Source organism: Staurois parvus, unplaced genomic scaffold (assembly GCF_062004578.1).
Source record: "Staurois parvus isolate SC_StPar_1 unplaced genomic scaffold, SC_StPar_1.0 ptg000144l, whole genome shotgun sequence".
Lineage (NCBI taxonomy): Eukaryota > Metazoa > Chordata > Amphibia > Anura > Ranidae > Staurois > Staurois parvus.
In genome coordinates, this window is record NW_028317940.1 from 80,182 (window position 1) to 105,954 (window position 25,773).

The 25,773-nt window shown below is 48.3% G+C and overlaps 1 protein-coding gene and 1 pseudogene across 1 annotated transcript; both read left to right on the top strand.

The window, feature by feature from the left end:
- Positions 1-120: 120 nt before the first annotated feature.
- LOC149464983 (uncharacterized) overlaps positions 121-25,773 on the top strand; it is a 46,521-nt pseudogene continuing 20,868 nt past the window's right edge.
- On the top strand, positions 13,121-14,768 carry LOC149464984 (uncharacterized). The gene is made up of 4 exons (XM_089673727.1): positions 13,121-13,570; positions 13,909-14,009; positions 14,210-14,344; positions 14,431-14,768. Exons 1-4 carry the CDS (start codon positions 13,501-13,503, stop codon positions 14,746-14,748), a joined length of 624 nt encoding a protein of 207 aa, XP_089529853.1. The 5' UTR covers positions 13,121-13,500; the 3' UTR covers positions 14,749-14,768.

Here is a 25,773-nt window from a genome sequence, read left to right on the forward strand (position 1 = left end):
AGATGGGGGAGGAGCCAAGACCCCAATGATGGTGGTCTTCAGGGTCAGGATAGGGGAGGAGCCAATACCCTTATGATGGTGGTCTTCAGGATGGGGAGGAGTCTACCCCAATGATGGTGGTCTTCAGGATGGGGGAGGAGCCAAGACCCCATTGATGGTGGTCTTCAGGATGGGGGAGGAGCCAATACCCCAATAATGGTGGTCTTCAGGGTCAGGATAGGGGAGGAGCCAATACCCCTATGATGGTCTTCAGGATGGGGAGGAGCCAATACCCAATGATGGTGGTCTTTAGGGTCAGGATAGGGGAGGAGCCAATATCCCTATGATGGTGGTCTTCAGGATGGGGAAGGAGCCAATACCCCAATGATGGTGGTCTTCAGGATGGGGGAGGAGCCAATACCCCAATGATGGTGGTCTTCAGGATGGGGGAGGAGCCAATACCCCAATGATGGTGGTCTTCAGGATGGGGGAGGAGCCAATACCCCAATGATGGTGGTCTTCAGGCTGGGGGGAGGAGCCAATACCCCAATGATGGTGGTCTTCAGGATGAGTCCAGTCTTCCTCTTGGTTGTCCTCCCCCCATCCTCACCTCTGGTGGGGCTCCTGTCTAGTAATCCTCTTTGTCTTTGTATTTTAGTCCATGGCCGGGAGATGAGGAAAACCTCCGAGGATTGTCTCACTTTGTCTCCAGACTGGAAAGTAGAAGATGAGGACATCACACAGTATAGTCCAGGAGAAAACCCGGCTCCCTCCAATGTCCATCCGGCACCTCCCAGTGTAGATGGACCATCGGATTCCACGTATCCTGAGGAACCTCAGACTGTGCGGGACCGGGCCGGCCTGCAAACAGAGAACAGGTTCTCTTGTACTGAGTGCGGGAAATTTTTCCATTATAGATCCAAACTTATTGTGCATAAAAGATCTCACACGGGGGAGAAACCATATTCCTGCCATGAGTGCGGGAAATGTTTCAGTATTAAATCCAGTCTTAATGTGCATAAAAAAACTCACAGTGGTGAGAAGCCACATTCCTGTCCAGAGTGCGGGAAGCGTTTCAATTTTAAATCCAATCTTAAGGAGCACAGAAGATATCACACCGGTGAGAAGCCGTACTCCTGCCCTGAGTGCGGGAAAGTTTGTATAACGAAATCCAAGCTTTCCATACATCTGAGATCTCACACTGGGGACAGGCTGCATTTCTGTTCTGAGTGCGGGAAATGTTTTGTAAAATTATCAGAACTTGTCGAACATCAAAAGTCTCACACAGGTGATAAACCATATTCCTGCCCTGAGTGTGGGAAATGTTTTGTAGAAAAAGAGCAGCTTGTGAAACATCAAAGTTCTCACACGGCGGAAAAGCTGTATTGTCCTGAGTGCGGGAAATGTTTTTCCAAGAAGTTCTACCTTTACAGTCATCAGAGATTGCACACAGGAGAGAAGCCGTATTCCTGCTCCGAGTGTGGGAAATGTTTTTCATTAAAGTCCAGTCTCTACAGACATCAAAGATCGCACAAGGGGGAGAAGTTGTATTCCTGCCCTGAGTGCGGGAAATTTTTTTCAAGGAAGTCCTATCTTTGCATACATCAGAGATCTCACACGGGCGAGAAGCCGTTTCCCTGTCCTGAGTGCGGGAAATGTTTTTCACAGAAGTCTGGCCTTTACACACATTACAGATCTCACAGGGGGAAGAAGCCACATTCCTGCCCTGAGTGAGGGAAATTTTCCTCACTGAAGTCCTGACTCCCTGGACATCAGTGGTCCCATACAACCCTGGAGGTGTGTATTAGTGCCTTTGGTGCGGGAAATGTCTTCTAGATGAATGTTGCTGGACATCCCAGCTCTCATGTGGGGAAGACGCACACCCTGATATACACCTCACATATACTCCATGGCTGATCTTCATAAGGAGGTCAGAGGTCACCAAAGACGTGGATGAAGTGTGGGACCGGGTCGGCCATTGATAGCAGGAGAAACATAAAAATGGCGTCCTCACATGTCATTGGCTGAGTGGATTATATGGTGTAAACCTTCGCAAACTATGAGAAGTCGATTAAAAAAAAATAAAAAGTTAAAAATAGCATTCCCTGAGCCCTGATGAATGTTGGTCGATTTTTATTTCATATAATGATTTCCCGTGATCATTGGCTCCAGCTACTGGCCACAATGCAGCACTTCTATAACCACTTCTATACCGGGCACTTTTACCCCCTTCCTGCCCCCAGGCCAATGTTCAGCTTTCAGCGCTCTCACACTTGGAATGACAATTGCGCGGTCATGCAACGCTTTACTCAAACTAACATTTTATATTTTTCTTCACACAACTAGAGCTTTCTTTTGGTGGTGTTTAGTCACTGCTGGGGTTTTTATTTTTCGCTAAGTTAACAATAAAGTTTGAAAATTTTGAAAAAAAAACACATTTTCCTTTGTTTCTGTTATAAAAGTTTGCAAATAAATAATTGTTCTTCATAAATTTAGGCCAAGATGTATTCTGCTACATTTTTTGAGTGAAAATAACCCAAATTAGGATGTATTTTTTAGTCTGTAGGAAAGTTATAGAGTTCACAAATTATGGGAGATATCTGAAAATCGATCGATCCTGAAGTACTGACGGCTGATCTCATTTCTTGAGGTCCAAGAATGTCAGGACAGGACAGATATCCCCCAAATGTCAGGACAGGACAGATATCCTCCAAATGTCATCACAGTACCGATATCCTCCAAATGTCAGGACAGGACAGATATCCCTCAAATGTCAGGACAGGACAGATATCCCTCAAATGTCAGCACAGCACAGATATCCCCCAAATGTCAGCACAGCACAGATATCCCCCAAATATCAGGACGGTACAGATATCCCCCATATGTCAGGACGGTATAGATATCCTCCAAATGTCAGGAAGGTACAGATATCCCCCAAATGTCAGAACGGTACAGATATCCCCCAAATGTCAGAACGGTACAGATATCCCCCAAATGTCAGGACGGTACAGATATCCTCCAAATGTCATGACGGTACAGATATGCCCCAAATGTCAGAATGGTACAGATATCCTCCAAATGTCAGGATGGTACAGATATCCCCCAAAAGTCAGAATGGTACAGATATCCTCCAAATGTCAGAATGGTACAGATATCCTCCAAATGTCAGGACGGTACAGATATCCCCCAAATGTCAAAATAGTACAGATATCCCCTAAATGTCAGGACAGTACAGATATTCCCCAAATGTCAGGACGGTCCAGATATCCCCCAAATGTCAGGACGGTACAGATATCCCCCAAATGTCAGAACTACAGATATCCCTCAATTGTCAGAACTACAGATATCCCCCAATTGTCAGGACAGTACAGATATCCCCCAAGTGTCAGGACAGTACAGATATCCCCCAATTGTCAGGACAGTACAGATATCCCCCAAATGTCAGGACAGTACAGATATCCCCCAAATGTCAGAACGGTACAGATATCCCCCAAATGTCAGAATGGTACAGATATCTCCCCAAATGTCAGAACGGTACAGATATCCCCCAAATGTCAGAACGGTACAGATATCCCCCAAATGTCAGGACGGTACAGATATCCCCCAAATGTCAGAACTACAGATATCCCCCAAATGTCAGGACAGTACAGATATCCCCCAATTGTCAGGACAGTACAGATATCCCCCAAATGTCAGGACAGTACAGATACCCCCAAATGTCAGGACGGTACAGATATCCCCCAAATGTCAGAACTACAGATATCCCCCAAATGTCAGGACAGTACAGATATCCCCCAATTGTCAGGACAGTACAGATATCCCCCAAATGTCAGGACAGTACAGATACCCCCAAATGTCAGAACTACAGATATCCCCCAAATGTCAGGACAGTACAGATATCCCCCAATTGTCAGGACAGTACAGATATCCCCCAAATGTCAGGACAGTACAGATACCCCCAAATGTCAGAACTACAGATATCTCCCAAATGTCAGGACAGTACAGATATTCCCCAAATGTCAGGACAGTACAAATCCCCCAAAAGTCAGAATGGTACAGATATCCTCCAAATGTCAGAATGGTACAGATATCCTCCAAATGTCAGGACGGTACAGATATCCCCCAAATGTCAAAATAGTACAGATATCTCCTAAATGTCAGGACAGTACAGATATTCCCCAAATGTCAGGACGGTCCAGATATCCCCCAAATGTCAGGACGGTACAGATATCCCCCAAATGTCAGAACTACAGATATCCCTCAATTGTCAGAACTACAGATATCCCCCAATTGTCAGGACAGTACAGATATCCCCCAAGTGTCAGGACAGTACAGATATCCCCCAATTGTCAGGACAGTACAGATATCCCCCAAATGTCAGGACAGTACAGATATCCCCCAAATGTCAGAACGGTACAGATATCCCCCAAATGTCAGAATGGTACAGATATCTCCCCAAATGTCAGAACGGTACAGATATCCCCCAAATGTCAGAACGGTACAGATATCCCCCAAATGTCAGGACGGTACAGATATCCCCCAAATGTCAGAACTACAGATATCCCCCAAATGTCAGGACAGTACAGATATCCCCCAATTGTCAGGACAGTACAGATATCCCCCAAATGTCAGGACAGTACAGATACCCCCAAATGTCAGGACGGTACAGATATCCCCCAAATGTCAGAACTACAGATATCCCCCAAATGTCAGGACAGTACAGATATCCCCCAATTGTCAGGACAGTACAGATATCCCCCAAATGTCAGGACAGTACAGATACCCCCAAATGTCAGAACTACAGATATCCCCCAAATGTCAGAACTACAGATATCCCCCAAATGTCAGGACAGTACAGATATCCCCCAATTGTCAGGACAGTACAGATATCCCCCAAATGTCAGGACAGTACAGATACCCCCAAATGTCAGAACTACAGATATCTCCCAAATGTCAGGACAGTACAGATATTCCCCAAATGTCAGGACAGTACAAATCCCCCCAATGTCAGGACAGGACAGATATCCCCCAAATGTCAGGACAGTACAAATTCCCCAAATGTCAGGACAGTACAGATATCCCCCAAATGTCAGCACGGTACAGGTGTCCCCCAAATGTCAGGACGGTACAGGTATCCCCCAAATGTCAGGACGGTACAGGTATCCCCCAAATGTATATAAATGTCATGTGGTCTGCTGTGATTGGTCACAGCAGGTCACATGGTACTGGCAATGGGGCCGGTACACAGATCTGTCATCGGCTGTGTCTGAGGTACACGGTCGGTGACAGATCTCGCAGCAGCGCGGGCATGCGCAATGCTCGTTCCTGAAAGGACGCCATATGATGTTCACCCGGAGGGATGAGCTGTTCGCCTGGCCGTCATCTGGCTATAGGCTGGGCGGCAACTGGTTAAAGATGGGAAGTATGTAGCAGCTCAACGAATAGACCTCCTAGAAATGTCATTACCAGGCTGCAGCTAGGGGGAGCTCTATTGTTTAGAGCGTGATTACAGGAGAGTGATTCCATCTAGCTCTCATTATCCCTTTCACTGCCGAAGCTGTTTTTGCATACGTTAACATTTTGGGCTGGAAGATCCATTATAACCCCCAAACATATACACTTATATTGCCAAAAGTATTGTCCTCGCCCTCCAAATCATGTGATTCAGGTTTTCCAATCCCCTCCATGGCCACAGGTGTATACAATCAAGCCCCTAGGCATGCAGTCTGCTTCTACAAACATTAGTGAAAGAATGGGTCGCTCTCAGGAGCCCAGTGACTCCAAGCGTGGTCCTGTGATAGGTGGCCACCTGGGCGATAAGTTCATCTGTGACATGGGAACAACAGCAACTCAGCCACCAAGTGGTAGACCACGTCACATGACAGAGCGGGGTCAGCACATGCTGAAGTGCACAGTGTGCAGAAGTCGCCAACTGTCTGCAGAGTCAATAGCTAAAGACCTCCAAACTTGGTGTGGCCTTCAGATGAGCCCAACAACAGTGTGTAGAGAGCTTCATGGAATGGTTTTCCATGGCTGAGCAGCTTCATCCAAGCCTACCATCACCAAGTGCAATGCAAAGCGTCGGATGCTGTGGTGTAAAGCACGCCGCCACTGGACTCTAGAGCAGAGGAGGTGTGTTCTCTGGAGTGACCAATCATGTTTCTCCGTCTGGCAGTCCAATGGACGTGTCTGGGTTTGGCGGTTGCCAGGAGAATGGTACTTGCCTGACTGCATTGTGCCAAGTGTAAAGTTTGGTAGAGGGGGGATTATGGTGTGGGGGTGTTTTTCAGGAGTTAGGCTTGGCCCCCTAGTTCCATTAAAGGGAACTCTTAAGGCGACATTTTGGACAATTTCATGCTCCCAACTTTGTGGGAAGAGTTTGGGGATGGCCCCTTTCTGTTCCAACATGACTGCGCACCAGTGCACAAAGCAAGGTCCATAAAGACATGGAGGAGCCAGTTTGGGGTGGAGGAACTTGACTGGCCTGCACAGAGTCCTGACCTCAACCCCATAGGACACCTTTGGGATGAATAAGAGCAGAGACTGCGAGCCAGGCCTCCTTCCCCGACATCAGTGCCTGACCTGACAAATGTGCTTCTGGAAGAATGGTCCAACCTTCCCATAGACACCCTCCTAAACCTTGTGGACAGTCTTCCCAGAAGAGTTGAAGCTGTTATAGCTGCAAAGGGTGGGCCAACTCAATATTGAACCCTACAGACTAAGACTGGGGGGCCATTCAAGGTCATATGCGTGGAAAGGCCGGCGGTCCAATACGTGGGGCAATATGGTGTAGATGTCATTATTGAAAGTGAAGTAGTTGTGTGTGAGAATGAATTCAATGAGCTCAATACTTTTGGCAATATAGTGTAGATACCCAACATGTCAAGCCTTAATATTGTGTATGTGCCATGAAGACAAACTTTGTTACTTGAAAATTGCCCATAGGTGGAGCTTCAAAAGCCATTACAGGCCATCAGTTTAGGGCTAACCATCAATAATGGTCCTAGAATGATTGCTCTCACTGGGGCGTGTATGGCGATATGTAACGTGTGTAGTGCAATCAGTATTCTGTATGTATGCGCCTGCGATGTGTGGGTTATGTTTCTAGGCATGGGTGCTGAAACGTGTGGAGGTGGCCTTATGTTCTTGGGAGTAGCTTTAGTATCTTCAACTTACAGTACAGGACGCAGGCAACATATTCACACCATGGGTTATAGGTAAGTACCTTCATGTGATTGGATGCGGGGTGGAGGACACTGATTGGAGGTCAGTGGAGGGATTGGCAGAGAGGGGTAGCAGACACTGAACGGTTGGTAAGGTGGATGAGCCTGGCTGCAGTATTCATGATGGACTGGAGGTGGGATAGCCTATGTAAAGGTAAGCCAATGAGGAGGGAGTTGCAGTAGTCAACGCGAGAGATGACCTGGGAATGAATTAGGAGCTTTGTGGTTTCATTGGTTAAAAGGCGTATTATGGAGATGTTGCGGAGGTTGAGGCGGCATGATTTGGACAGGGATTGGATGTGGGCCTAAAAGGATAGTTCAGAATCCAGGGTTACCCCTAGCACCCTGGCATGCAGGGATGGGTTGATAGTGGTGCTATTGATCCTGACCAAGAAATCAGTGGAAGAGGCACGTGGGAGAGGAAATATTATGAGGTCAGTTTTGGATAGATTGAGTTGTAGGAAGTGGTGTGACATCCAGTCTGATATGTCTGTTAGTAAATCCATGATACATGAGGAAACGGATGGGGTGAGCTGAGGAGTAGAGAGAGATTTGTGTGTCATCAGCATAGAAATGGTATTAGAAACCATGGGAAGCCATCAGCTGACCCAAGGAAGAAGCGTAGATCGAGAATAGGAGAGGTCCAAGGACAGAACCTTGAGGGACCCCAACAATAAGAGGAGTAGGAGAGGAGGAAGTAGAGTTGAAACTGACACTGAAGGTACGGTGAGATAGGTAACTGTGAGGGACCGCCGAGCGGCACCACTAGCACTCCACTGGTCAGGCATGCCCAGAGCGCGGAGTCTAAGCCCCAGGGTACTTGTTCACCAGGGCCCCTGATGGTGGGGATGGACTTGTAGTACCCCGAGACCAGGTCGCCTCTGCTGAGCACACCTGTCAGTGGTAGTGGTGTTCGCCAGGGGCTCCAACCAGGGAGAGCCAGATGTGAGGAGGTCGGGTGACCCCGATGGGATGGATGGATGGATGGCTGAGCAAGTGCGTAGTCAGACAGGCCGAGTCGGTATTGTAGAGGACGGTAAGGTACAAGGGAGCAGGCAGAGAATCGTCGGGTCACACGCCAGGTCAGCAGCAGGAGGTCAGATCTAATAAGGGGCATCCAGGGAGAGAGGTCAGGCAAGCAAGGGTCTGAGCAGGAGAAATCAGCAAGGTCAAAGGCAATCCGGGTCAATAACTTACTAGGCACAGGTACAGGAACACAGGAAGCAGGTAAGACCAGAAGGCAACGAAATGACAGCTCAGGGACCTTTAAATATCCCGCCCTGCGCTGCCATTGGTGCCCAGCGGGCGGCCGCGGCTTCTACTGCGCATGCGCGAACTCGAACGCCGCGGCCGGCCCGGACCTAGTGCCCGTGCGCTGGGTGGAGCAGTGCGCCTGCGCCGAGCCCATCGCGGCGGGGATCGAGGAGATCCCTGACAGTAACATTCCAACCAATGGACAGTACAGTCATGGAGACCAAGTAAATCGAGTTTTTTAAGGAGGGGGTGGTCAACTGTCCGAGGCAGTGGAAAGGTCCAAGAGTAAGAGTACAGAATAGTGACCATTGGTTTTAGCGGTTAGTAAGTCATTTGTGAGTTTTAGGAGAGCAGTTTCTGTGGAGTATTGTGGGTGAAATCCAGACTGAAGGGGATTGTGAAGGTTATTCTCAATGAGGTGGCAGCTCAGCCAGTTGTAGACTAGACATTTAAGGAGTTTGGAGGCAAAAGGGAGTAAGGAGATGGGTTTTAGGTTGCTAAGATTGGTGGGGTCCAGTGAGGCCTTTTTAAGTATGGGAATGACTAGCGTATGTTTTAGAGAGTTGGGGAAGATGCCAGTAGAAAGGGAAAGATTGAAGATATGAGTTAAAGAATGAAGGATAGAGCCAGAGGGTGACCATAATATTTGTGAGGGAACAGGGTCCAGGGGGCAGGTGGTTAGGTGGGCTTTAGAAAAAAGTTTACCAACCTCCTCTATAGTAGCTGGGTTAAACAAGGGAAGTATAGATTGTGCAGGTGGACAAGGAGTGTAGGGTGAGGGAGATATCTGGTGGACAAGGAGTGTAGGGTGAGGGAGACGTCTGGTGGACAAGGAGTGTAGTGTGAGGGACATGTCTGGTGCAGAAGGAGTGTAGGGTGAGGGAGACGTCTGGTGGACAAGGAGTGTAGGGTGAGGGAGACGTCTGTTGGACAAGGAGTGTAGGGTGAGGGAGACGTCTGGTGGACAGGGAGTGTAGGGTGAGGGAGACGTCTGGAGGACAAGGAGTGTAGGGTGAGGGAGACGTCTGGTGGACAAGGAGTGTAGGGTGAGGGAGACGTCTGGTGGACAAGGAGTGTAGGGTGAGGGAGATATGTGGTGGACAAGGAGTGTAGAGTGAGGGAGATATCTGTACAGTGGAGATCTTGTCACCAATTGTATCAATCTTATTTCAAAGTGATTAGCGATTTCCTGGGCAGCGAGTGAGTTAGTGGGTGGAGGTAAAGCAGGACGAAGTAGAGAGTTAAAGGTAGAAAAGAGTTGAGGGGGATTGCGTGAGAATGTGTTAATGAGAGTGATAAAATATGTCTGTTTGGCAGTGTGGAGATAACAATTGTATTTTTGAAAGGCAGATTTATATTGGTCGAAGTCTTAGTCTTTCGCCATAAACGCTCAAGAGCAAGGCTACGTGTTTTAAGGCATCTGGTGTTGTCTGTTGGCCAGGGCTGTAGTGGTCGGGGCCTAGTTCTGTGTGTAGTGAGGGGGGCCAATGTGTCCACGGTGGATGACAGTGAACTGTTGTATACAGAAGTGGCCAGTTTGGGGCAGGACAGGGCTGAGATTTTGCCATAGAGACAATCTGTTAGAGAAAAGAAGGGTTAAGATAACGAAGGTCTCTACGGGTAACCGTTTGTTAGTTGGAAGATGAGGAGGAAGCCAAGGAGAGAGAGAAGCTAATAAGGGAGTGATCAGAGAGAGGAAAAGGAAAGTTGGTGAGGTTGCAAGGAGTGCATAGGTAGGAGAATACAAGGTCGAGGCAGTTACCATCAGAGTGAGTAGAAGCATGCTTCCATTGTTTTAGGTCAAAAGAAGTGGTTAGGCTCAGAAGTTTAGAGATAGTAGGAGTGTTAAAGTTAAAAGAAATGTTGAAGTCACCAAGAATGATTGTGGGAATTTCAGAAAAAAAGAAAGTAAGGCAGCCAGGCAGAGAAGTCATCGATGAAGCTTGATACTGGTCCAAGAAACTGGAGAGAACAGACAAATACAGTGAACTTCAAATGAGGAGAGGGAGGTGAATGAAGGACCTGAAAAGTGCTTTGAGGGGATAGGAGGATTCCAACTCCACCTCCTTTTTGTCCACTAGGCCTGGGAGAGTGAGTCCAGAGGAGACCACCATGGGAGAGGGCAGCAGGAGAGGAGAAGTCTGAGGTTTCCGTAATTGCAAGCAGGTTAAAGAAGTTTGTGATAAAAAGGTCATGGACAGAGGTGAGTTTGATACAGACAGAGCGGGCATTCCAGAGGGCCCAGGAAAAGGGGAGGCTGGTTCTAGGAAGAAGAGGAATAGTAGCCAGATTGTGTGGATTGCGGTCGCTGTTAGAATGTAGGGAGTGCCGGGTGTGTTGGTCGAAGGAAAAAGATGGCGGTCCAGGATGTGGGGAAATGTCTCCAGATGTTAGGAGAAGCAGAAGGGTGAGAGAGGTAATATGGGAGTAGGACTTATATGGAGGGACAGGTCCCAGTGTCCTGGAGGTTTTATTTAGTATGTAGGTTCAGAATTAGCAGGAGTTGAGTACAGTAGTAAGGTGAAGACAGGAGTGAGGGTGATATACAGTTGTGTTCAAAATAATAGCAGTGTGTTGAATAAAGTTAATAAAGCTGAAAATCCTTCTAATAGCTTTTATTTCCATACACACAAATGCATTGGGAACATTACACATTCTATTCCAAATCAAAACATGAAGAAAAATAGATAAAATTTGTGTTGTTCCTCTAAAAAATTTGAAGAAAAGTGAATATTAGACTGTTCAAAAAAATAGCAGTGTTTGTATTCTTCTTTACAAACTCAAACATTCACTATATAAACTGAAAAATGTTTGAAGATTTTGCTTTCCTTTGAATCACTTAATGAATATTTAGTTGTATAAGCACTGTTTCTGAGAACTGCTGTACATCTGTGTTGCATGGAGTCAACCAACTTCTGGCACCTGTGAACAGGTATTCCAGCCCAGGATGATTGGACTACATTCCACAGTTCTTCTCTATTTCTTGGTTTTGCCTCAGAAACTGCATTTTTGATGTCACCCCACAAGTTTTCTATTGGATTAAGATCCGGGGATTGGGCTGGCCACTCCATAACGTCAATCTTGTTGGTCTGGAACCAAGATGTTGCACGTTTACTGGTGTGTTTGGGGTCGTTGTCTTGTTGGAACACCCATTTCAAGGGCATTTCCTCTTCAGCATAAGGCAGCATGACCTCTTCAAGTATTCTGATGTATTCAAACTGATCCATGATCCCTGGTATGCGATAAAAGGGCCCAACACCGTAGTATGAGAAACATCCCCATATCATGATGCTTGCGCAACCATGCTTCACTGTCTTCACAGTGTACTGTGGCTTGAATTCAGTGTTTGGGGGTCGTCTGACAAACTGTCTCCGGCCACTAGACCCAAAAAGAACAATCTTACTTTCATCAGTCCACAAAATGTTGCGCCATTTCTCTTTAGGCCAGTCAATGTGCTCTTTGGCAAATTGTAACCTCTTCAGCACGTCTTTTTTTCAACAGTGGGACTTTGCGGGGGCTTCTTGCAGATAGCTTGGCTTCACATAGGCGTCTTCTAATTGTAACAGTACTCACAGGGAACTTTACACCTTCTTTCATCTTCCTGGAGCTGATTGTTGGCTTTTGCCATTTTGGCTATTCTTCTATCCATTCGAATGGTAGTTTTTCGCTTTCTTCCACGTCTTTCAGGTTTTGGTTGCCATTTTAAAGCATTTGCGATCATTTTAGCTGAGCAGCCTATCACTTTCTGCACTTATTTATATGTTTTCCCCTCTCCAATCAACTTTTTAATCAAGGTACGCTGTTCTTCTGAACAATGTCTGGAACAACCCATTTTTCTCAGAATTTCAGAGAGAAATGCATTGTAACCAGCAAGTACAACATTTGCTGCCTTCCTTCCTTAAATAAGGGCAATAATTGCCACCTGTTTTTCAAAGAATGAATGACCTCACTAATAGAACTCCACACTGCTATTATTTTGAACATGCCCCTTTCAATTAGTGATTCAATTACACAGAATCAGCAGCATGCATGTCATGACTGTTGGGTCTGTTGGATTTCTATTACTCTACTATACCTGCTAGTAAATTATTTGCCATGTAGAAATATAATTTCTACCAAAAACAGTGATTGATCAGGTCAGTGATGTCTGACTACTATTATTTTTAACACAACTGTATATATAAGCTGTGGGGTGGAGAAGAGGGGTGAAGGCGAGAGAGTTTGAAGAGAGAGGATACATCGGTGAGAAGGAGGAGTAGGGAGTGCATGGTGGTGAGATGAAGAAGCAGACGGGGTAAGAGACGAAAAATCTGGATGGGGAAACAGGTCACCTGTAGTCTCTTTAATATTTGAAGTTGTCTGCTTCTTGCTTTGTGCCATTAGAAGTGTGGTGCTTCAAATGTTTACATGTTATGTGCAAATAAACCATGGCAACATCTAATGTTTGTGTAGTATTATGTTCAGCAGACTGTGTTCTTCTATTGTTGTGACTTAGATGACGTTCAGAGCACATTTTATGCCCAATTCATGCAAAACTCCACGTAATCCCAAGGGGTTCACATACTTTTTCTTGCAACTGTGTATATATATATATATATATATATATATATATATATATATATATATACGATTTTTGGAGCCAATTGAACAGGGGTTAAAAATGTTCTGGCATTCATCCGAACAGTCAAAGTTCAGTCTGAAATGAGGTTCAGATCGAACCGTCAGCTTAGCCCGAGATACTAGTTACTACTGAGGGACAGAAATTGTTCATTACTCCAAACTCTAGAACCCTTTGGAGGAACCCCTGGCTGAGAAAGGCTGAACTAGGCAGTCATATATTTCTGTCCCCCTTGGTGGGAGTGGAGGTGACCCCTATATGAGGACATACAGTCCATACACACCCAGCACAAGGTCGGGGTCACACTACCAGATGGTTCTCGGGGCTGCAGTTCCTCTGAGCTCCACAAGGTGGTGATCTCATTTCTACTCAGACAGGAAGTCTGTATGGAAGACAGGAAGTGAGTTCAGGGACAGAGAGGAAGTGATGTCAGGAACAGAGAAGAAGTTGTGGCCGAAGCAGAGGAGAGACATTATTGGAAGTGGCAGCAGAGGAGGTAATAAGATCTTATTTATATTTACATCCAGTAACCCCCCCGTCATGTCCATCCTCTTCCTCCATCATCATGTTCATCCTCTTCCTCCACCGTCACGCCCGCCCTCTCCCTCCACTGTCACGCCCGCCTTCTCCCTCCACCGTCACGCCCGCCTTCTCCCTCCACCGTCACGCCCGCCCTCTCCCTCCAGCGTCACGCCCGATGATGATACACACATATATAGCGTGGGAACCCAGATTAACCCCTTCAGGGGCAGAACATTCCCCCACTTCCGGGGCCGGAACATTTCCATTAAATATATATATTTTCTTGATCAATTAATGTGCTTACCTGTCTAGGTCACATGACCAGATCAATGAGGATGGAGGAGGACCGGAGTCACATGACTGAGAGGATACTAAACCTCACCCTGGAGATCATCTACCTGCTGACCGGAGAGGTGAGGAGGATTCTGGGAGGTCACATGACATCACTCTCATCTCTATTAATAAAACACAGACCTGACCGGAGAGGTGAGGAGGATTCTGGGAGGTCACATGACGTCACTCTCATCTCTATTAATAAAACACAGACCTGACCGGAGAGGTGAGGAGGATTCTGGGAGTCTAACATGATGTTCCTATTGGTTCCCCAATACAGAGATTTCCTCTTCTGAAGTCAGGTGATCATATGACCATCACAGTGCCTCCATGTGACTCCCTAAACCCTGAGAGACACAACATGGAGAAGATTCTAGAAGTCACCAAGAAGATGATGGAGCTGCTGACAGGAGAGGTGAGCGGTGCCGGGAATTCTGGGACATTCTCCAGTAACAGACAAGGGATGTGTCTGGATGGTGACTGTATCATTGTGTGTGTCAGGTTCCTATAAGGTGTCAGGGTGTCACTGTCTATTTCTCCATGGAGGAGTGGGAGTATTTAGAAGGACACAAGGACCTCTACAAGGACGTCATGATGGACAATCAGCCGCCCCTCACATCACCGGGTAAGAGGAGACTTTATTGCAACTACATTGTCCGCGTGTCCTGTCTTATTTATTTATATAATTTTTGGGGGGGAATTTTTTTGAAGGACCTTTTTCCTAGTTCCTTTGGGGGTGGAATTGTGCGCTCCTCAGAGACCAAGCTGCCTGATGTGGGCGGAGTCCTGGTTTGGGGGAACCAATCAGCTCCTGTCTAGTAATCCTCTTTGTCTTTGTATTTTAGTCCATGGCCGGGAGATGAGGAAAACCTTTGAGGATTGTCTCACTTTGTTTCCAGACTGGAAAGTAGAAGATGAGGACATCACACAGTATAGTCCAGGAGAAAACCCGGCTCTCTCCAATGTCCATCCGTCACCACCCAGTGTAGATGGACCATCAGATTCCTCGTATCCTGAGGAACCTCAGACTGTGCGGGACCGGGCTTGCCTTCCAACGGGGAAGAGCTTCTCCTGTCCTGAGTGCGGGAAATGTTTTGTACAAAATTCAGATCTTGTCACACATCAGGGATCTCACACGGGGGAAAAACCGTATTCTTGTTCTCAGTGCGGGAAGTTCTTTTCAGAGTTGTCCAGTCTTTACAGACCTCAGGTATCTCACACGGGGGAGAGGCCGTATACCTGTGCTGAGTGCGGGAAATGTTTTTCAGGTAAGTTCCATCTTTATAGACATCAGAGATTGCACACAGGTGAAAAGCCATATACCTGTTCTGAGTGTGGGAAATGTTTCTCAAGAAAGTCACATCTTTGCACACATCTAAGGTCTCACACTGGAGAGAAGCCGTATTCCTGTCCTGAGTGCGGGAAATGTTTCTCAAGGAAGTCATATCTTTGCACACATCTGAGGTCTCACACCGGAGAGAAGCCGTATTCCTGTCTTGAGTGCGGGAAATGTTTTTCACAGGAGGCCCATCTTTATAAACATCAGAGATCCCACATGGGGGAAAAACCGTATTCCTGTGCTGAGTGCGGGAAATGTTTTTCAGACAAGTCCACTCAAAAGAGACATCAGAGACTGCACACGGGGGAGAAACCGTATTCCTGTACTGAGTGCGGGAAATGTTTTTCAAGGAATTCACATCTTTCCAGACATCAGAGATCTCACACAGGGAAGAAGCCGTATTCCTGTCCTGGGTGTGGGAAATGTTTTACACGGAAATCCATTCTTGACACACATCAGAGATCTCACACGGGGGAGAAGCCGTATTCCTGTCCTGAGTGCGGGAAATGTTTTTCAGTGAAGTCCCATCTTTCCAGACATCAAAGATCTCACACAGGGGAGAAGCCACGTTCCTGTCCTGAGTGAGGGAAATGTTCCTCAATGAAGTCCTGTCTTCCTGTACATCCGGGGTCCCACATAACCCTGGAGGTGTATTAGTGCCTTGAGTGCGGGAAATGTCTTCTAGATGAATGTTGCTGGACATCCCAGCTCTCATGTGGGGAAGAAGCACACCCTGATATACACCTCAGATATACTCCATGGCTGATCTTCATCATGGAAGAAACAGTTCATAAGGAGATCAGAGGTCACCATAGACGTTGATGAAGTGTGGGACCGGGTTGGCAATTGATAGCAGGAGAAGAATAAAAATGGCATCCTTACCTGTCATTGGCTGAGGATATTTTGTGGGGGGAGATTTCACAAACACTTAGAGATCCATTTAACCACTTCAGCTCCGGAAGATTTTACCCCCTTCATGACCAGGACATTTTTTTTTTGCTGTTCTGCACTGTGCTACTTCAACTGGTAATCGTGCGGTCATGCAACACTGCACCCAAACAAATGTTCTATTGTTTTTTTTCTCATGGAAACAAGAGCTTTCTTTTCACCACTGTGGGGGGGGGGGGGGGGGGTATTTTTAAGCGAAAAAAAAAAATTATTATTTTCTGCTTTCTGTTAAACATATCCAATAAAAACAATGGAAACAAGTCAAATAGTCAAATTCATAATAAATTCTTCATAAATTTTTTGGTAACAAAAAAAAAAAATAGTAAGTGTATATTGATTGTTTTGGGTGAAGGTTATATCGTCTCCAATACGGGATATATACTGGGATTAGGATTTATTCATTTTTTATGTACTAGTAATGGCGGTGATCAGCGACTTACAGTGGGACTGTGATAGTGCGGCAGGCAATCTGACACTAACTGACACCGGGGGGGGGGACTCAGTAACTGACACCAGGGAGGGGAGGAACTCAGTAACTGACACCAGGGAGGGGAGGAACTCAGTAACTGACACCAGGGAGGGGAGGAACTCAGTAACCGACACCAGGGAGGGGAGCAGGAACTCAGTAACCGACACCACGGGGTGGAGGAGGAACTCAGTAACCGACACCTGGGAGGGGAGGAGGAACTCAGTAACCAACACCAGGGGGTGGAGGAGGAACTCAGTAACCGCCACCAGCGGGTGGAGGAACTCAGTAACTGACACCAGGGAGGGGAGGAACTCAATAAATGACACCAGGATGGAGGAGGAATTTAGTAACTGACACCAGGGGGTTTAGGAGGAACTCAGTAACTGACACCAGGGGGTGGAGGAGGAACTCAGTAACTGACACCAGAAAAGGGAGGAACTCAACTAACACCAGGGAGTGGAGGAGGAATTCAGTAACTGACACCAGGGGGTTTAGGAGGAACTTAGTAACTGAGACCAGGGAGGGGAGGAACTCAGTAACTGACACCAGGGGGTGGAGGAGGAACTCAGTAACTGACACCAGCGGGGTGGAGGAGGAACTCAGTAACTGACACCAGGGAGTGGAGGAGTAACTCAGTAACTGACACCAGGGAGGGGAGGAACTCAGTAACTGACACCAGGGGGTGGAGGAGAAACTCACTAACTGACACTGACATCAATACAGTGATCGGTGCTTATACTCTAAACTATCACTCGGGTGGACTGACAACTCATGGGGCCCCCCGGGCAATAGGGGATCATGGGGCCCCTGTGTCCTTGCCCAAACTCAAAAAAGCCTATGGAAAAGGTACCAGGGGCATCTCATGGGGTCCCCTACTGACCCCGGGCCCTCGGGCAGTGCCTGAGTTTCCAAATGGTCAGTCCGCCCCTGCTGTCACTGTACCTATGACACTGGCTGGGAAGGGGTTAACATCTTGGGGGAGAACCAGTGCTAAGACATGTCATGTGTGCTGATTTTTTACTAAAGATTCCTTTGTTTCTTACCCCTGCTTTGCAGGGATAAGAAACAGAGAGATTGTTTCCTCTGTACAGAGCCCTGTGTTGATTATCAACACAGAGCTCTGGGCTGTGATTGGACACAGCCAATAAGCAGGTCCTGCCCAATCATTGGCCGGGACCTGCTGGCAAACTCCCTGTGCGCCCTACACCCGTAACCTACCAGTTCATCAGTCGGCCTTTACGGGCCGTTTGTTTGCAGTACACTTGAGCATGTCCCGGATGGTCACCGGACCTTTGACTGGGACCTGCTGACAGACTCCCGCTGTGTCAAATCGCAGCAGGTTCGTTGCGGGGGGCGCGCGTACACACGCCCTACACCCGGAAACAGGCAGTGACCTACCAGCATGACAGTTTGCCTCTATGGGCAGTACGCTGTGGGAGGGGGGTCCGTAGCTTGTGTGTAAGATGCTAATTGACTGGCTGTGCAGGACTATAGGGGGGGACCCAAATTCATCAGCCACCCCTAAGGGGGTAGTGCTACGTGTGTGTGTCATAAAGACGAACTTAGTTACCCGAAAATTGCTCATAGGTGGCACTTCAAAAGCCTTTGCAGGTCATCAGTCTAGAGTTAACTGGGAATAAAGGGCCTAGAATGATTGCTCTCACTGTGGCGTGTATGGCGATATGTAACGTGTGTAGCGCAACCACTATTCCGTATGGGCACCTGCGATGGGTGCATTACGTTCCTAGGCATGGGTGCTGAAAAATTTGTGTGAGGGAGGGGGGTTAGGTGCTTGGGAGTATCTTTATTATCTTCATCGTACAGTACGGGACGCAGGCAACATATTTATACACCATGGGTTATAGGTAAGTACCTTCATGTGATTGGACACTGGCAAGTTTTTGAGGACACGCCAGCCTGGGGCACCAACCCTACCCTACTCAGCGATGCAGCACTTGATGGACCTCTTCCCCTTCATGGAGAAATCAGCTTCACTAGTTTCTTTTTTTATTTTTCTTTATTTGATTTCTTCAATGAACATCTCACTGTCCTATAGAGAAGCAGTGTCTCCAGGCCGGAGCAACCTCGGTAAAACCTTGGGAGTTGTATTTAAACCCTACTTTGTGAAGACAATGCAAATCTGAGGACACGCCGGCCTGGAGCACCAACCCTACCCTACTGTCAAGGTCCTACCTTTCCTCAGACCTTGTGCTGCTCCATGTACTGGCATCCATCTTAGGTGTCTGCAAAGCATTGTGGGATTCTTTATGCTTTCAGCCCTCTGTGGCTCCTCCCTCAGGAGGTGGCGGCTTATCACATATAAGTCTGCTGTTTGTGGCTGTCCATTGCATTCGTGTCCTGTCTGTTGCACCTAATTGCACCTCCTTGTGTGTCTGGCTCCTCGCTCCCTGACATACACGAATGCCATGAATCCTGACGGTGCAGGTACGCCCCCGCTCCCTATGTTGGTTGCCAGACTTGATCAGCAGGATCTCTTGTTGGCTCAGTTCACTCAGGCGTTGCAGATGCTGCTTGCATGCACAGCGCACCTTGCTCCTGGTGCTATTAGGCCGGTTGTCACTCCTGTGGTCGCTCCCGTTGTTGCGCCTACCTCCGCATCTGCTGCCGCACCTGCGGTGCCCAGAGGTATGACTGGTTCAGCCCCCCTTCCACAGCGCTTTGGGGGTGAACCGAGTCACTGTCGGGGTTTCCTTAACCAAGTGGGCATATATTTTGAATTGATACCCCACGCTTTTCCTACTGAGAGGTCAAAGGTGGGCTTGCTAATCTCTCTGCTCTCGGACAAGGCCTTGGCCTGGGCAAATCCCTTATGGGAGAACAATAACCATGTGATTCATGAGTTTGCCGGTTTTGTTGCCTTCTTCTGTATGGTATTTGATGTGTCTGCTCGCTCCACCTCTGCTGCTAAGCTGCTCATGTCCATGCATCAGGGTTCACAAACTGTTGCCGAGTACACCAAAGAATTGCGTACCCTGGCGGCAAAGGTGGGTTGGAACAATGAGGCTCTGGTGGCTGCTTTCTCTCATGGTCTCTCAGATGCGTTGAAGGACGAGATTGCAGCCAAAGAACTGCCTGTGGAGCTTGAATCACTCATTTCCTTCCTAATCTTGATTGACACCAGGCTCAGGGAGAGGCCTTCACTTAAGGAGCGTCTGCGGAGGCCTCCTAACCGATTGGTGCCTACGTTTACTATCCCACCCGTTCCTCCCTCTCCTCCCACGCCACCTGGGGATGGCTTGTCTGGCGGTGAGCCCAAGCAGCTGGGGTTTGCTCGCCTTTCCGAGGGAGAGCGGGCCGCTTGGCTTTGGGAGGGTCGCTGCCTGTACTATGGTCTCGGTGGGCATTTTCGGCAGTCCTGTCCGGTCCGTTCGGGAAACGCTCGCACCTGAGATCCTGTCGGGGGCAGATCCTGGGTGGAATTTCCTCGTCCTCAGTTTCCCGCAAAGATAAACTGCTAATCACCGTTGTCCTCTCTTGGGCGGAAGGCTCAGTGACGGCCCAGGCGTTGGTAGACTCTGGTGCTGGCGGGTTGTTTATGGACAGTTCGTTTGCTGCCCAGTACTCCATTCCTCTGCAGGCTTGAGTTACTCCATTGGTTCTCGAGGCGATAGATGGCAGGCCCCTGCAACTGCCGCAGGTTACCCACGAGACCCTGCCAGTGGAAGTAGCTATTGGGGCTGTTCACAGGGAGTTGGCCTGTTTCCAGGTAATTTCTTCCCCGCACTACTCCGTGGTTTTGGGATATCCCTGGCTTCAGAAGCACAATCCGACCTTTGATTGGCGGTCGGCCGAGATTCTCTCGTGGTCTCCACAGTGTGGGGCCGGTTGCATCCATGGACCTGTTAAGGTGTTGTGTGCCTCCTCGGACTCTGTGTTGCCCACTGACTATGGGGAGTACCTGGACATGTTTGACAAGGTGCGCGCCGGTGCTCTGCCTCCTCATCGTCCATACGATTGTGCCATAACCTTACAACCTGGTGCCACTCCTCCGCGTGGCAGGGTGTATCCTCTTTCGGTTGCGGAGAATCAGGCCATGGAGGAGTATGTTGCTGATGCACTTTCCCGGGGGCACATTCGCAAGTCTACTTCTCCAGCAGGAGCTGGCTTTTTCTTCGTGAAAAAGAAGGGTGGTGAATTGAAGCCTTGCAGTGATTTTAGGGGTCTCAATCGAATCACGATTAAGAATGCTTACCCAATTCCGTTGATAACCGAGTTGTTCGACCGCCTCAAGGAAGCAACGGTCTTTACTAAACTCGACCTTAGGGCTACGTACAACCTCGTACAGATCAAGGAGGGCGACGAGTGGAAGACTGTGTTCAACACCAGAACCGGCCACTATGAATCCCTGGTTATGCCCTTCAGGTTGTGTAACGCGCCGCGGTCTTTCAGGAGTTCATTAATGATGTCTTTCGTGACTTGTTGCAGCAGTGCATGGTGGTTTACTTGGACGACATCCTGGTTTACTCTGCGTCCATGGAGTCTCATATCCAGGATGTTAAGCGAGTGCTACAACGATTACGTGAGAACAAGCTTTTCTGTAAGCTCGAGAAGTGTGAATTTCACCGATCCCAGGTTGCCTTTTGGGCTACAACATTTCCGCTGTGGGATTTTCCATGGGCCCTCAGAAGGTTTCGGCGGTTCTGCAGTGGCCTCGTCCCAGTGGTCTTCGGTCCATTCAGTGCTTTTTGGGATTCGCCAACTATTATCGGACGTTTATCAGGAACTTCTCCACGCTGGCCAAGCCTCTCTCAGATCTGACCAAGAAGGGCAGTAATCCCCACGAGTGGTCATCTGAGGCCATCTTAGCTTTCAAAGCTCTGAAATCTGCCTTCACTTCGGCTCCGATACTGTCTCATCCCAATCCTGGGTTGCCTTTTGTCCTCGAGGTTGATGCATCTGAGACGGGAGTAGGCGCCCTCCTGCCTCAGCGTCGGTCGCCCGATGGACCCCTACTTCCCTGTGGGTTTTACTCCAGTAAGCTTTCCTCCGCATAATGCAACTACCAGATTGGAGACAGGGAGTTGTTGGCCATTATTCAGGCTCTCAAGGAATGAAGGCACCTGCTCGAGGGTTCTGCGGGGTTCCGGTTCTCATTCTCACTGACCACAAGAACCTGACGTATCTCTTGGAAGCTAAGAGGTTGATGCCCCGTCAGGCGAGATGGGCTCTGTTCTTGTCGCATTTTAACTATGTGGTCTCCTATTTGCCTGGCTCCAAGAATGTCGGGGCTGATGCCTTGTCGCGGCAATACTCTGAGCTGTCCAGGGAGGACTCTGAGCCAACCTCGGTCATACCTCCGGATCAGATCCTGGCTGCCATTCGTACCAGCCTGACTTCTCCCCTTGGGGAGCAGATTTTGGTGGCTCAAACTGATGCTCCCTCTGAGAGACCGGCTGGTACATGTTTCGTACCTGAGGGATTGCGCATCCGCTTGCTGCGTACCTACCATAATTCCAAGACCGCCGGTCATCCAGGGAGGAACCAGTTGTCCTGGGTCGTTTCTCGTTTATTCTGGTGGCCATCTCTCTGTTCCGACATCGCCTCATATGTAGCGGCATGTTCTGTCTGTGCCAAGAATTCATCTCCTCGGCATCTTCCATTGGGCCTTCTGCAACCCATTCCCAATGGGGAGCGTCCCTGGTCACACATGGGCATGGATTTTATTGTAGACCTCCCTGTGTCTCGAGGCCATACGGTCATTCTTATGGTCATTGATCGTTTCTCCAAGATGTGCCATTGTGTTCCGTTCAAGAAATTGCCGACTGCTCAAGAACTGGCTACGGTTTTCGCCAGGGAGATCTTTTGCTTGCATGGGTTGCCTAAGGTGATTGCCTCGGAACGTGGGAGCCAGTTTGTGTCCAGGTTCTGGCGCGCCTTTTGCTCCCAGTTGGGTATCAAGCTCTCCTTCTCTTCGGCCTACCACCCGCAGTCCAATGGGGCTGCGGAGCGTTCCAACCAGGCCCTGGAACAATTCCTTCGCTGCTATATCTCTGATCATCAAGACAATTGGGTCGATCTCCTGCCATGGGCAGAGTTTGCGAGGAACTCGGCTGTCAACTCTTCCTCCGGGATGTCTTCCTTCATGGCCAACTATGGGTTCCAACCCGCTGCATTGCCTGAGTTGTTCTTGCCACAGGACATTCCGGCTGTGGATAACCATCTTGCTGCCCCGTGTTCCTTGTGGGGGCAGATTCAGAGGTCCTTGAAGGACTCAGCTCAGCGCCAAAAGCTCCAGGCTGATCGTAGACGGTTGCTCGCTCCTTCATACCAAGTCGGAGATCGGGTTTGGTTGTCCACTCATAACCTCAATCTTCGGGTGCCCGCACCAAAACTGGCTCCCCGTTTTGTTGGTCCTTTCCGCATCCTCCGCAGGGTGAACCCGGTTGCCTATGCCCTTGCTCTTCCTCCTGGGATGGATATCTCCAATGTCTTCCACGTATCCATGTTGAAGCCTCTGGTCTGTAATCGCTTTACTGCCTCTCCGCCTCGGCCTCGTCCTATCCGGGTCGACGGTCATGAGGAGTATGAGGTGAGCCGCATCCTGGACTCTCGGTTGGTCCGCGGTCGGGTGCAGTTCCTTGTCCATTGGCGTGTTTATGGTCCCGAGGAGCGTTCCTGGGTTCCTTCCACGGATGTTGATGCTCCTGCCCTCCCCTGCGCTTTTCACGCCCACATTCCACAGAAGCCTTATGTTGAGCCGTGGAGGGGGAGGGGCCCTTGAGGAGGAGGTACTGTCAAGGTCCTACCTTTCCACAGACCTTGTGCTGCTCGATGTGCTGGCATCCATCTTAGGTGTCTGCAAAGCATTGTGGGATCCTTTATGCTTTCAGCCCTCTGCGTCTCCTCCCCCAGGAGGTGGTGGCTTATCACATATAAGTCTGCTGTTTGTGGCTGTCCATTGCATTCGTGTCCTGTCTGTTGCACAACAGCAAGCTCCTGTTTGGCTACTCATTGCTTTCCTGGATACCGACTCGGCTTTGGCTAAGACTCCTCCTGGCTTCTGACCCTGGCTCTGGTGACCATTCTTCCTGGCTCCTGATCCCGGCTTTGGCGACGATTCTTCCTGGCTCCTGATCCCGGCTTTGGCGACAATTCTTCCTGGCTCTTGACCCCGGCTTTGGCTACGTTTTCCACTGTTGGACTTGCATGTACTCTTGTCTTATTTTTATATTAATAAACCTACCTTTAATTGCACCTCCTTGTGTTTCTGGCTCCTCGCTCCCTGACACCTACTCAGCGATGGAGCACTTGATGGACCTCTTCTCCTTCATGGAGAAATCAGCTTCACTAGTTTCTTAATTTTATTTGAATTCTTCAATCAGCATCTCATTGTCCTCTAACAATGCAAATTTGAGGACATGCCTGCCTGGGAAACCAACCCTACCCTACTCAGTGATGGAGCACTTGATGGACCTCTTCTACTTCATGGAGAAATCAGCTTCACTAGTTTCTATTTTTTCTTTATTTGATTTCTTCAATGAACATCTCACTGTCCTATAGAGAAGCAGTGTCTCCAGGCCGGAGCAACCTCGGTAAAACCTTGGGAGTTGTATCCAGACCCTACTCTGTGAAAACAATGCAAATGTGAGGACACACCTGCCTGGGGCACCTCCCCTACAACCCTACCCTACTCCGCGATGGAGCACTTAATGGACCTCTTCTCCTTCATGGAGAAATCAGCTTCACTAGTTTCTTAATTTTATTTAAATTCTTCAATCAGCATCTCATTGTCCTCTAACAATGCAAATTTGGGGACATGCCTGCCTGGGGAACCAACCCTACCCTACTCAGTGATGGAGCACTTGATGGACCTCTTCTACTTCATGGAGAAATCAGCTTCACTAGGTTTTTTTTTTTCTTTATTTGATTTCTTCAATGAACATCTCACTGTCCTATAGAGAAGCAGTGTCTCCAGGCCAGAGCAACCTCGGTAAAACCTTGGGAGTTGTATCCAGACCCTACTTTGTGAAGACAATGCAAATTTGAGGACATGCCTTCCTGGGGCACCAACCCTACCCTACTCAATGAACCAGCAAACACAAATGCTTCTGCGCTTGGGGATGGGCTCGATGCAGGCTGCAACCACATTAAGAATGTCCTGGAACATGCACACCTTGCTGCCCTCAACAGACCGGGGGAATCCAAATATACTGAATGAGGAAAGAACAAACAGAGGGCGCACAGGCCTAGTGCATTATCATAAAAAATGTTTAATAAGAAATAAAATAGGTGTTGTACTCACAAACGACAATAAAGTCAAGGCACATCATAAAAGAACAGCTCGGTCAACACCGCGCTGAGTAACAGTCCGTAATGGGGAATGTAGACATCCAATAGGCTTAGCTTCTTAATTTTATTTGAATTCTTCAATCAGCATCTCATTATTCTCTAACAGTGCAAAATTTGAGGACACTCCTGCCTAGGGCACCTCCCCTACTCAGCGATGGAGCACTTGATGGACCTCTTCTTCATCGAGAAATCGGCTTCACTAGTTTCTTTATTTTTTTTATTTCTTCAATGAACATCTCACTGTCCTATAGAGAAGTAGTGTCTCCAGGCCAGAGCAACCTCGATAAAACCTTGGGAGTTGTATCCAGACCCTACTCTGTGAAGACAGCCTATGATGTGGCTTCAGGAACTGGATCCTCTGTGGGGCGCTCACATTGGCACTCATAGAGATAGCTGCAGGGTGCTATACAGGTCCTGGGTGGTGGTCCATCGCTATAGAACCTGTTCCCTGAAAACTCCTTCAGGGGTTTGCCCACCATGAATGGGTAAGCTTGGAGTTTATATACAGTCCAACATCATGGACAGATAAGACAGGGTCACCCTGTGACTGTTATTGTATTAATGGAGGAGTCTTTGGACTGTATTCCCTTTTCAAATTTCAACTCCTCAGAGCTCAGATGGATGACCAGGTGTTACATCACACCACTGGTTGCTTACTTTACTGCCACTTCCGACTAGAGCCCTTGTAAAGTACTCAGGCAGTTCCTTTCAACATTTTGTCAATAGGATTCATGGTAGATGGTCTATACCCGGGTTACTGCGTTTGTCTTCTAGACAT